At 40.4% G+C, this 13741-nt stretch overlaps 1 protein-coding gene across 3 annotated transcripts; it reads right to left on the bottom strand.

Moving 5' to 3' along the window:
* Positions 1–439: 439 nt before the first annotated feature.
* On the bottom strand, positions 440–13464 carry krt222 (keratin 222). Of its 3 annotated transcripts, none has more exons than XM_026304523.1 (10): positions 13218–13464; positions 12760–12963; positions 10813–10895; positions 9615–9768; positions 7606–7908; positions 5837–5962; positions 5140–5360; positions 3464–3684; positions 3219–3321; positions 440–1444 (listed from the first exon to the last, which is right to left on the bottom strand). In XM_026304523.1, exons 2-10 carry the CDS (start codon positions 12955–12957, stop codon positions 1231–1233), a joined length of 1623 nt encoding a protein of 540 aa, XP_026160308.1. In that variant the 5' UTR covers positions 12958–12963; positions 13218–13464; the 3' UTR covers positions 440–1230. The 3 variants fall into 3 exon arrangements, with proteins under 3 accessions (XP_026160308.1, XP_026160309.1, XP_026160307.1); XM_026304524.1 differs by having other exon boundaries at positions 12760–12942; XM_026304522.1 differs by lacking the exon at positions 13218–13464 and adding an exon at positions 13087–13176.
* Between the last annotated feature and the right edge of the window lie 277 nt (positions 13465–13741).

The raw sequence follows: 13741 nt of genomic DNA, 5'->3' as shown, positions 1-13741 counted from the left end.
GTTTGAGGTGCAAGACTACCCACCCACCCATATAGAGGAGAATTAACTGGAGAATTAACTTCAATGACAGTCACAGTACACACATTCAGGACATAGCTGTGTCAATATTCTTCTCATTGCTCTATGTGTCTGTAGTACAATAAGGGCCTGTACAAAATTAATGGGGTGAGGATAGGACTAAGTTAGACTTTTTTAAAAAGCAAGGCCAAAATTGGAAACTCTTTGCAATTTCTAACATATCAAAGTTCTACTTTTACAGGTATTTTTTGCCATTTCTAACAAAGTGTTCAGCTGTAAATATGGATATGTTGTTGCAATGATCCTTTTCTCATGGCCACCAAGTCACACAAAAAGAAGTAGGATAAACAAAAATGATTGCAAACTTAAAAAATATGTGTATATGTGCATAGAATATTTAAGTTATTTGTTTTACAAAAACTTTAATCAAGAGCTTTCATTGTCCTTTTATTTGGCACAAGTACATTATTTGATCAAATTTTACTTTATTGTACCTCTATTTTGTGTTTAGAAGCAGAATAACGTGAATGTGGGATTTATTATTGAATAGTGACAGAAGTGCCCTCTGGAGTGATAACGCTGAATTATGAAACAAAACATACTTCCCCCAGCCCAGTACCACCCTTCCTTAAATAATTTGTGTACAGTCCCTTACAGAAAAAATGTTTAAAAGAAATCCACACTTAACAGGTCACAGTGACTCCATAACCCCATTTATTTCCATCTATCTGTGCCCTCTGCCTCCTGAACCACATGTGGATTAGAATTAAATTGTGTATTTAAGCAGTCATATGGTCAGTATAATATCATGTGTGCAGTGAACTCAAACTGAAATGATGGTTTTGAGCAGTGCATCCTCTTCATCTAGAATGATGACAGATACACATTTTTACACATGAAATTTTCATCTTCTGTAATGTAATGAATGTGCATCTGATATATTTGAAATGGTTTGCTGGCACTATAAAAATGGCCCCATTAGATCACCACAAAAGCCAAATGGGCAATGCTTATCCAGCCAAAATCAATATTTAATTAAAGGAATCTCAAGTAAACATCGATTTTGATGCGAAGTTCAATGAATGTTTACAATTTATATTAAGCATAATGGTAACTGATGGCAATTTCCCAGATGTCAGTTACACAGAGGCTATTTATTTAACTTCAGCATGATCTGTAATACCACAGCTGCAAACCAGTGTAGCCTCTGAGCTACTGGGTGATACTTGGGATGCTGCGAGATCTCTTCATGATTAGACGCACCTCCACGTCAGGAAGGCTGTCCTGTTTGGTCTGAGCGCACCCTTCATCTGCTGCAGCCATATGCAGGTCGAAACGCAGCGACACCGATTTCTTCCGCAGCTTGGGATTCCCTCTGAAGAAGGAGCCCTCCCATTGCTTAATTACCTTGTCAATCTTCTCGGTCCTGGTGAGAGATGTTAGAAATCACAGCAATAAAAGGCGACAATGGTACATGACAGCACTGTCAGATTATTTGGACAATGAAAACACATCAAAAAACAGTTTTTTGTTTTCTTATAAGCTTTTGCTTTTATGTTGTAGGTCTCTATTTCAGTTTTCTTTTGTTGAGTGACATGCATAGCATATGGTGTGCTTCAATTATTTGTCTTTCTTTTGATTGTAAACTGGTAGAAGTCTTTCTTTTTGGTGGTTTTATTGTGGGTGTTGTGATTCAATGTCTGCCTGGCCATGTTAATGGCGTTACACTAAAGTAAATAACTCTTTTATTTCTTCATTTCTTATTGTACATGTAGGTGAGGCAGGTGATAAATTTACTGCACAGTGACACCAGGGGGCAGCAAGAGAGATCATTTTAGTTCTGAAGAGTAACAGCTCAAGGAGCCTTAGATATGACCTTATTTTAAAGCATGTACAGCAGGTACATAATCCATGATAACATACAACCAGTCACAGAATAGAATATGCTTAAGATCAAACCCAGCAACCGTTCAATCAAACTCAGTGAAACAAAATTAATGATTTAAAATGATGCAACACTGTGAACACAACAGTATTGACCCACTCTCTGCAGCCTCTGTATAGTTGTTAGGCTTTAATAAAAAGTTACATCGGACGTACCAAACATTTGACCTGTGAGATTTCACGTTTGCTGTTTTCTAACTTGTTGGTTTTAAAGGTCACATGGGAAGCTTGTCGACAAACGCTTGCCTATTTATACACGTAACAGGTCTGGAGCAACATTAGCATTCACTCAGAATCAAATGGGCTAACCATCAAAGTCCCTTGATACCAATAAATGGTCAATCAAGTAACAGAGTGACTCATTCTACCTGCTGATCACAGAGAAAATACAAAAGCAAGTATTTTGCTCTATTGTATCTGTATCTGAGTTTCATACAGTGAATTAGGCAGAGGTCTGCTCTAATAAAACAGCAGCTGGGACAAATGAGGCCCTCCCTAACATACCGCAACACCTTGTCATGCCTAATATGAACTAACATACTTATCCTCAATTGTGAAGCTGAATTTAGAAAACAACCACGCAGTATCTTTAAATCTATAAAACAACAGCACTCTTAGACAGAGGTATGAGGCAGAGCTATTCAAGACATAAACATATGGCTGGCAGAGTGACTGTGCATATGTGTAGCTTTCTAATGACATTATGCAAGTGTGTGTGTGTGCTTTGTGTATTTTTATGTGTGGGCTGGTAACACCTGAAGCATGAACAAAGAATTCCACCCATGTCTCATTAAACAATAAAATGTGCCACACCCTTAAGATGCCACACCAGGTGGGTACCTCCACATCAAACACAAGCCGTGACAGAAGTAAAACTCCCATGTATGGGAACCTGTTCAACCAACTAAACGTTTTATGCTCATAGCTTGTTTGACATGGAAAAGTAATTCCTTTGAGAGTCTGTACATCTTGTCTGTTGGACCAGGCAATGCTGTGAAGTGAAATGACAGTGTCATTATTAATGAGTTTTGAAACGTCAGCCCGTGAGGTGTAACTGATTGGTGTTGGTGGAGCTGAAAAAAAGCAAGAAAACTATTTTGTTTTATAGTTAAGTATGTATTTATATCTAGGCAATGTACACTTAAACAGTACACTCTAAAGTGATGCTGTTAGTGTTTGCTGCTAGAATTTGCATCTCAGACTGAACTACAGGTGCTGACTAGAGGTTGATGGGGGGCATAAAGATCAATACTTACTCAACAGTGCCGTGACCCTCTGCACTCTCCTGCACCACATTGCCCTGAAGAATCTCTTGAGTCTTCACAGTGGAGATTGGCAGGTCTTTATCTTGCTCTGGTTCTGTAAAAGGACATTAACAAGAAATTGTAACAATCTATGACCATAATAAGAGAGTGTAACTATATGTGTGTGTGTGTGCGTGTGTGTGTGTGTGTGTGTGTGTGTGTGCGTGTGTGTGTGCGTGTGTGTGTGCATGTCTTACCTGTTAATATCACAAGGCTCTGCTGTCTATGGAGTATGCTTTTCTTTAGCCCATTCTCTGCTGGGAGGAGTGATGGTATTTCAGGCAGAGGCTCAGACTTCGGTTCATCTGGAGTAACAGCAGGGTCAGAGAAACCATTCTCCAACCCATTGACCTTCAGCTCCACCACAGAAGACCTCCAGGGTCGCAAGCCCATCGGTTGCCCATTATGACCCATGTACCTGTAGATAAAAGGGCAGTGCATGATATAATCACAGCCAAAAATAATTTGTTCATGTGCAGTATGTATGCATTCATGCCTGTGTATCTTGGCTGACATGACTGCTTTTCTTTACATTTCAAATACACTAAATGGCTTTTGTGAGGAGAAAAGACTGACATGACTTTCTCATATATGTGCTAAATGTGGAAACAATAAGCTTAGCTTAGTCTATCTCCTTACATAACTCTTTGCAAGATTAATTGACATGTATTTTAAAAATGATGAGCTATTTCATTTACTTGACTTATGGTAACCTATTCAATAACACAAGGCACTAACCAGCCACTGAGCTTCTTACAGTCCAAACCTTAAAAGAGGTCCAGTTCAGTCCAACCATGCTAAGCCTGTAGCAGGATAGGACTGCCACCCTGACATTGGTGGCCTGTCTCCACCATTGTCCATAATGCATTGGCAATAACTCTGTCATTCAAATATTTGAATGGGATCATTTGAAAGAACAAAAAACAAATAAAACCATATCAAATAAAGCCTGGCAACCTGCAATACAGCATCTACAAATATCCACCTGCAAGTGAAAGGTGATGTTTATAATGGTCTGTGTATTAAGCTGTACTACCCACATTCACCACATCAAAGCACATCAAATGGTTCATATACTATAGGATGTCTGTTGTCCAGTGACTTTGCTGGTACATTGCAGTGTCTTAGCATTATATACTCTGTTGATCAGTGGAATAGTGTGAGACCATTGGTAGCAAGTCACCCACATACGTACACCATGCATGTGCATGGGGAAAAACAAAATGGGGAGATCCACTGTGCAGGTTGACTGTCTGGATTTTATTGTCAAGCTGTCTGATTACAAAAAGAGCTGGACTGTTAGGTTATGATTCAATGGCTGGAAGTTTGTCAATGTCACTTAATTTATTAGTATTATTATTATTATTTGTATGTATAATTACATAAACATAAATGGTTAGTTTCAAATCACTGAAAGCCTGTCACTACATGCATGACTCTATGTCTCAACCGGTGATTATTGTGGATTTTCAGTTTCTATACAGATACCATCTTCATAATCCATGACAGAATAGACGGATTTACACAGACTAAAAACCAACGCATGAAATTATCCATTTGACAGCTGTATAAAAGAAATGATTAGGAAATAATTTTATTTACTTTGCTCTAAAGTGGTGAGAAAGACATGTGCATGTTGTTCAGTGTGTTTTTTAGATGTAGACATCCATGTATATTTCTGTACTACTTTATTTTTTTTTATCAGTTTTAGCATTTTGTGCAGATGAAGCTGCTAAGGTGTTCTAGGACAAACCTTTCAACTATGTAAAGAAAAACTTTATATCCTGCTTGACACTGCAGAAACAACATTTCAACTGAATGTTTTCTTTATTCCTGTGATGTTTTCATTCCTTTCTCTGCCTCTTGCCCTCACCTGCCCTCCTCACGCTCAAGCAGACGTCGGTAAGTGGAGATTTCTCGTTCCAGCCTCATCTTGGTGTTAAGGAGCTGGCTGTGTCGCTGGCGCTGGGTGGCCAACCCACTTCTCACATGCTCAAGCTCACTCTCCAGTCCAGCGATCACCTGGGAAAGGTCTTGCAGCTGGGTGGAGTATTGCCACTGAGTCTGCTGAAGGGAGCTCTCCAGGCCTTTCTCCTGGACACCAGTAAATAACTACAGTATTAGGATTATGCCTACATAGTTAATTTATTGTTATTTTAATGAATTCAAAGAAAAATATAGAAACTAACAATATTTAAACTGAACATTGAGTTTTTAATTATTTACTGAAATATCTCTATCTCTATCTATTTAATGGATTAACATGACATTTTGCACTGACATTAATGGTCTCCAGAGAAAGAATGGTTTGCAGGAATGTAAAGAATAAGCAATTTTTAGCTAATGATAGCAACCACCAATATCCCTTCCCATCCATATAGCTTTAAAGTATGTTATTCTATATCTATGCTACTAATATCTAATATTGTGTTTTATTATGTTGTTATGGTAATCTTATCATGTATTCAAAGCCAACACATGCAATCTGTCACTTGCCATGAAAAAAACACACTCAGTGTGATAAGTGGGGAGTTGCCCATGTTGATATGTGATGATGTATGTTTTCTTACCATGGCGTGTAAGGTCTCAATCTCCACCTGCAGGGAGTGCCACTGCTTCCTGGCCTCAGCTAGCTCAGCTCGTGCCTCCCTCAGAGCAGCGCCACCAAGGCTCACCTGTGCCCACGCTGCCTCCTCCTGGGTGATATGAAGGGGACCCGACATTAAAGGAGCTGTTTTTTGGCACTCAGTCAGACAGTCAGAGAAGAAGCAACCACAGGGGGTGCTGTGGGTAATGTGCATTTCAGTTTAGGTAAATAGATAGCAAGCAGACACCCGGGCGTATGTACTGACAGCTGTACAAACTGTGTTGACACACTGTACAGCTGTTAGGTATATTTTGACAGTAAAAACAAAAGCAGATAACTTAAGTTATGTAAGTTAATTTCTGTTTAATTTATTATGTCAAAAATTCATTTTCTATTTCACTTCATTAAATGGGGTTTAATTAATAAATTACATAAAAAGCACATTTTGGCAGGGATGATTCTGTAACAGCGCTTTGTTGCTGACAAGACTGGCCAAAAACATTCCTTATCAGACATTTCCATCTGGTACTGATTCAATCTCAGGTTAATTTGGATGTGACGGCAGACATTCTATCAGTCATCTCAGGCAATGGTGCAAGATGCATTTAGATCCTTCTCACTGTAAATATGTTATCATGCAAGTACATATGTATTGCAGCAAAATATAGTCTAGTAACATGATTCATCATAGGATCAATAGTACTGTATAAGTCCATCAACTGTAGATTGCAAGCATAGATCAGGATTCAAATATTTGATTTGCATTACAAATTTTTTGTGAGGAAACATCTACAGAGTTTGATGCATTTCACACATTTAGACTTCGAGACATGCGCCTAATGTTTTCATGAGAAACACTGAATGTATAGGAAACTTGTTTGTTTACAAGAAATCTCCAAAAGGCAGCTTTAACCTTAAAAACGCATATTATACCGCGAAAATAATCATAGATATCATTTAGATTTGGTGGCTGGTTCACTGTAAATTCACACCAATGATGTATGATGCTTTTCTCAGAAAGACAGTGAATCTTCAGTATCATCCAGGATAAATATGGACACCACAAGGGCTTCTGACTGCAGTATTGTGTAACCTTATGGGGACAAACATGCAAACAATGGAACTTCCTAAAGCCAACTCTAATTTAGCTCTGTGTTAGCTTGCACTCTTTGACGAAGACACTTTATTATTGCTCTCAGACCAAAGTCATTGTGCAATGGCACAGGAACACTATGGGACCCAGACTGCACTTTTTCTCATTGTAATAAAATGAGGACAGTCCAAATAATAATAAAAAAGCCCCCACTACAACAACAAAAAATGCTCCAATTACTATATAAAGAACAAAAATCTACAAGACAGATGAGCATGCTTAGGTTGTAATTTGGCAGTAGTAGTAACTGATCCATAGTATAAGAGTGTGTGGCACTGAACGTAGAAGCATTTACTTGGAAAGAATGAAGAGGTAATCATGCAAATTCATTCAAACCTGATTATACAGTCATATATTGTACACAGAAAGGAGGAACAGGCACAGTGAGTCCAAAGTCTACAGCCTTTCTCCTCAGTCAACAAACACCCAGCTAACCATCTAACACGAGCTGAGCACAAACATCTGTCTGCCTTGCCAGTGGGACAGCTTGGAGTTGGTTTGAGGGTGTGTCTGTGTGGCAGTGTGCCAGGACAACACACACACATACACACACACAAACACAAAAAAAAAAAAGTGAAGATGCAGGACTGGATGCGTACCTCACTGAGAGCTCCTCTGTGTGTTCCGGATGCTGCTGCTGCTGCTGCTGCTCCAGCTCCAGCTCCAGCTCCAGACCGGCTAGGCCTGACCAAGCTGGGGAGTGGATTTGAACTGTTGCCCAGGCTGAGGTGCCTCTCACCTGGGCCGAGAAGTCTACTCTGCTCGCACTGCGCTCTGATTCGGTCGAGGAGCTGGGTGAGCTCCATCCCTGTGCCATCCTCCTCCTCCCTTCCTGCTGCTGTAGCTGTCTCTAACAGAGCATCGCAGGAGCCGACCTGCTGCAGCTGCAGAGACCGGACTGCCTGCAAACAGCCAACCAGAGGGAGCAAAAGGGGGAGGGAGGGGGAGAGAAAGGGAGACAGAGAGAAAAATACAGAGAGACAAGAAAACGAGGTTGAAGGATGTAGAGCAAAATGATACAAAACTCAGGCAAAGAATGAGCTGAGACTGGGCCAAAAATAGTCCAAGAATGACTAGGTACAGTAAATGCAAAGGATAAAAACAAAACAAGAGAGAAGTGCGCTTCTGTGTGAGTGTGTTTTTTTTTTTGTGTGTGTACAGTTTGTATGGCAGGGGGCACTGAGGCAATCCACGCAATGCAGGGGAAAGAGAAATGGAAAACTCCACTATCAGGCTCTACATCTGTGCATATGTGTGTATGTCAGCAGGCTAGAAAATAACTGGATGTGAGGGAGGTGGGTATTAGTCAGCAGGAATGAGAAAATGAAGAAAATGAGGTAGGACAGAAAGCAGGGAGGAGGGGTGGATGAGGTCAGTGTGAGGATGAAGAAGCTGTGACATGCTGTAAACACACACACAGCCATTAGACGACAATTATTATAGGTATGGAGTTGAAAGTACAATAGGCTACTCAAAATTTGCATAATAACAGTGATAATAGCTATACTTAAATAGAATACACTCTACAGAGTGTACTGCTGTTTTGAAAACATGTGTCTCAGTCTGAGTCTTGTAGTTAGGGCCATTAATAAACTAGTAAAATGGATTCCCACAGTCCTTGTGTCCTTTTAGAAATCACATGTTCAGAGTATTGTACAAAGCACCTACAAAAGTCTACAGATGTGCTTGTATCTCTACAGGCTGCACCTAGACACTGGCATTTAATGTCAACATGCTAACATACTCATGCTCATGCATGAGCCTGCCTGCCCAGTCCAGGAGCTTTCCAAACCATCTGATTGCAGCTATCTAGTTAACAAGTCAGCCTCTTTCTTCAGCAATGTTACCTCAACTCTGATGGTGCTATTAACTACAAAGAAAATTATTGATTTATGATCCAACATACCACTGGGCAATCATGGCCTAATGGATAGAGAGTTGGATTTGTAACCTGAAAGTTGCAGGTTTGAGTCTCAGACAGGAAGTGTCTGTGGGGTGGAGTGAATAGCCAATGCTCTTGCCACCTTCAATACCACGAACCAATACCCACTGGTCTGGGTGCCTGTGTGTGTGCACTTTGGTTGGATTAAATGAGCAGAGCACAAATTCCAAGTATGGGTCACCATACCTGGCCACAAAGTCACTTTCAAAGGCTTATCTCATGTTCAAACACAGTGTTTTTATGGATAATAAAGGCCACAATCCATCTTAATAAAATATTTCTATACAGACAATGTGGCCAATCCACTGCCAGCTCAGAAAATAAACCACATAGCAGCTGAACTCAAGAGAGAAGAGAAAAAAGGTTATCCAGGCACCAGGTGTACGCAGGTTTAATGTTTTCATGGTTTTAGAGGAAGTTATTAACCTTTTATTCTTGAGTATTCTTGTTTTCTCCCAACTCTATGACGAGGTATGTACTCATCTGTTATTATCGATATTGCCTGGATGAATACACTTCTATAGTTAAAATAAAAGTTGTAGTCTTCACATGTGCATAGAGATGGAAAAGTACCATCAGAAAGATGGAGAGGCACATAGAGTTAAGAGAGGAATGGGGAAAACAGAGAGAAATGTGAAAACAAGCATTTGGAGTACACTTTGTGACCTCATACTGTTGGTGCATGTCCTGCAGCTCAGTCATGGAGCGCTGAAATTCCGCCTGCAGCGTCATGCTGCTCAGATCCACCTCCCTCTTTGACTCCCTGAGAAGAGCCACCTGTTGTTCCAGACGGCTGGTGTTACGCTCCTCTGTCTCACACCTACAGTGTCAACAGTTGAAGTTATTTTTTTTATTGTTAAAACACACTTATCACTAATAGTTCCTCAATACAGCAAGGTATCGTATTAACACAGGTAGGTAATACAGTAGGTCATGGGCTAGATGAGAAAACATATTTATTCATACTGACACCTTTCCAATTTATGCCACATACCCAGTTTAAATTGATTATAATGGAGATTACAATAGGAGATGGTGTATACACACCAAACATCTATGACTCCAATCTCATCAGTTATGCAGGTAATTTTATGCAATGTCCACAACACCTTAGCTGGTCCTGCCACTCCAGAAAACATTGCACTTCCATTTGCTGAGTTATCCAGCCATCAAGTGGAGTTATTGAATTATTCTTATCGATATTTTATTGTATGTTTAAGTAATCATAACAACTGTACAAGCCAAAACGACATCATCCTCCTAAGTGTGTCAGAAACCCTCAGCCGGTCAGGAGACTCTTCAGGTGGACCTGCAGTATAAATAGAACAAGTGTGTTTATCTCAAGTCTCTGTGTGTCGCCACTGTCTTTCAGGGATTAATGGCTGACAGTAGAGGGGTTGTGTGTGTGTGTGTTTTGAGAAACGTGGGTGACTGGGCTCAGAGTCACTTTGCATCAATACATAAGTGAAAGTGCCGACATGGCACAAAGCCTGGCCTTGATTTGTATGCGGGTTGGCTCACAGGAGCAGGAACTGACCTGAGTTAGATAACGGAAGAGTGGGAAAGCATTGCAGCAGAATAAAAACAGGAAGTCATTGACAGTTAGTTTACAGTGGACCACTGCTTAATATACTGAGATGTTTTTTGGGACAGTGATGACGATACCACATTTTTTCCTGCTTAACTTTACCAATTTAAATCCAAAACTTTACATAATCAGTCTGGACACAGGTTGTATAAATATGTGCATATTTATGGGACATGATATCATACCTATTATACTGTGCAATAAGGCCTGGACTGTATTGACTGAGAGAGAGGAGCGTTAGAGCTTTCAGGAAAACTACAGTCAAATACAGCTGACCTGGCCTGGATGGCAGCAGCTCTGAACCTCATGCTGCCAGACTGTAATGCCAGCTGGGCGTTTTCCATCAGTAGTTTACCAACCTGACAAGAACACAAAAATACAACATAGTCACATCAGATTAGTTCAATAAATGTGCAAAACAATATGCAAGACAGCTGTCAAGTCTCTGAGCTAGGCTGGACCGTGGCATTTTGGGTGAAGGCTGCTAAAACAGACAAGTAAACATGTTTGTCTGCTAACATTGAATTGTGATTGAGGGTGAAGTGAGATCAGAAACATTATGTCCTATATTATTGTGGCTATTATGGTCACCTCTCAGCACCACTTATAATCTACATACCAGGTTTAATTCTTACGACTTTTCAAAGGAGACATTGTAACTTGTCTTAGTGGGAAAAGCACAAGTGTTAGTCATAACATTAAGAATGGCTTTGTTCTATTCCTCGGGCTGTGTGACAGTGTAATGGCATGACCAGTGCCAGAAACTGATGCAGCTAAATGGCATTCAGCCTTTGTTGGATATTTATCCTAAATTGTCAATACATTACCAAAATAACACTTGTCTTGTTTATGCTTTAATCTTACAAGTCTAAACACTGAGGTTTGGTGTAAGTACTAAGAACACTAAATTGAATCTTTATTCCTGGGTTTTACGTAGAAGATACCTCCAGGTACTGGCTTTCTGATGAATGATGTTGGTTTCAGTCAGTTTTGGACAGTAGAATGCCAAATTTAGTCTCGACTGAAACCAAATGATGACATTAAAACACTGAAGTGTAATTACAGAATTAACTGAAGCCTGTTTGTTTGTTTGTTAACCACACACCAAGAGAGACTTGATTTTTCTATAGTAAATGACTCGGACTCAGCAACATGTTTCCCTACTTTCTTTGTTTACAGGGGTAGAGGAGGACATAAACACATGGGTCATGCTGAACTTATTTACAAAGAAGGCTTGATTAACCAGACTGCACACAAACTGCAAGTTTTAAATTAAAATCACAGTTACATATGAACAATACTTTTCAAATTCTCAGATTAAGACAAATAAATCATGATGCTATAATGTGTAGTCTGCTGAATAGAATCAGAAATCACTGCTTGTAGATCTTTTACCAAACAGTTCAATTCTTGAATAATAATAATAATTGTGGTTTATAGCACAAACAGTTAATTGGATGGGGAGTCAGTAAATAATTTTTGAATTGTTGGGAAAACTGAAAATAACACCTGTCTATCTTTGGTAAAAAAACAGAAAATAAAATAAAAGTGTGCATTTGGTTTATCTATGCTCTCCACAGTGCCAAGTTTCAAGTATGTACATATTGTATAATTAACATGGCATATTCACAATATTTATACCCAGTCAAAGACTGTTCTGGAAAGCCTGGCTTGTTTTGAAAATGGTTTCATACATTAAGAAGCTGTTGCTAATACTCCTAAACAACTGGATCAATAATTAACAGTAATCTATGTTTAAACAGCCTCAAAGTCATGTTTAGCCACACTATCAGCCCTTGTATCAGCTTCCAACAACAACATGCTTGTTAAGAAGTTGTTGTCACATGGGTTTAAAAAAAAAAAAAAGAAAACCAGAGCCAGGACCGTGGTGTCTGCTGAAAATGAATTTGAGACTGTTCACACAATGCTGCATGCAGCTGTCAACACTAGTAATTGGCTGTGTGTCTGTTTTTATTGCAGTCATTGCTGTTTGATTATACACACCTGCTCCTGTTCTGTGGTGGTCACGACAGCCTTGAGCTGATGTAATGTAGCATAACTAGAGCGTAATCATAAAGGCTGAGTGGAAATGGTTCTGTAGTATGTCTGCTACATCAGCATTGTGCTTGTCTGGCAAAGGGATTGCAATATCCAACTGTATGTAATAGTTCTGCTGACCGTAAAGGAGCATCTCATCATTCAAAAGTTCAACAAATGTCTGACCTGTGCTCGGAGTTCTTTCACAGTCTGCTCCTGTTCTGACCAGTCCTGGGAGCTTGAAGTGCGCCTGACACCCCAGTCAGCAATCTGAGCCTCCAGCCGCTGGTTGGCCTCCTGCAGCCGGTTCACCTGCTCCAGGAAGCCCTTTAAGCGAGCGTTCAGACCCCACATTGTTTGACTTGAGTCCTGTAGCAAGTCCATGAAGACCTGAGATAATTACATACACGCAGAGCAATCCGCTAAAATTTCCATAAAGTCAAATTACACGACACAACCACTAACACCCGTGATGGCCAAATCATTCAGACAGTACATGAGTGATAGACTTACTATGTTTCCTGCAGAATGCATGCTTAGCAGTATAAAGTTACAACTTTCTCAGCAAACAATCTGCCACCCTGTCTGAGATCACAAGCTGCCAGAGGCGTTTACTAGGTAAATGTTTACCCAGAGATAGTCACCTGAGGTAACGTGGCCTTCCTTCCAACAAAGCACAGTAAATGTAGTAAGGCAGGCAAAACTCCCGCAGTGTGTTCGTCTGGTCACACACAGTGGATCCACCTCTCCCGGCAGCCTACACACATTCCTCTACAGTGAGCTGGTCAACACTTTCTCCTTCCCACTGTGTACCAGGTCACCAGCAGCACACCCCTGAGACAGAGCAGACAGGCTGCTATTAGCCTGTCACCATCACTGGTTATATGTCAATATGTGGTCCTCAGGCACAGCCACAATAGGGATGGTCCTCCCAGTCCCACCTCACCATCCAGGCAGCACTGGGGAGAGTGGAAAGCTATGGAGTAAACACTGGACACTGCTTACATCACCATCACTCTGTGACCCTTTGTACTCTCTGATCCAGGATTACTGAGCCGCTTTCAATCAGGCAGCAACACAAGCTGTGGAGGGAATGTTCAGGGAGACACGGTGACAGGCCCTGTGTGTACTGTACGTGTGCATTAGACTGCTGCTGTAATAAGAGGTT

Source organism: Mastacembelus armatus, chromosome 1 (genome assembly GCF_900324485.2).
Source record: "Mastacembelus armatus chromosome 1, fMasArm1.2, whole genome shotgun sequence".
Lineage (NCBI taxonomy): Eukaryota > Metazoa > Chordata > Actinopteri > Synbranchiformes > Mastacembelidae > Mastacembelus > Mastacembelus armatus.
This window is presented reverse-complemented; position numbering and strand designations above follow the sequence as displayed.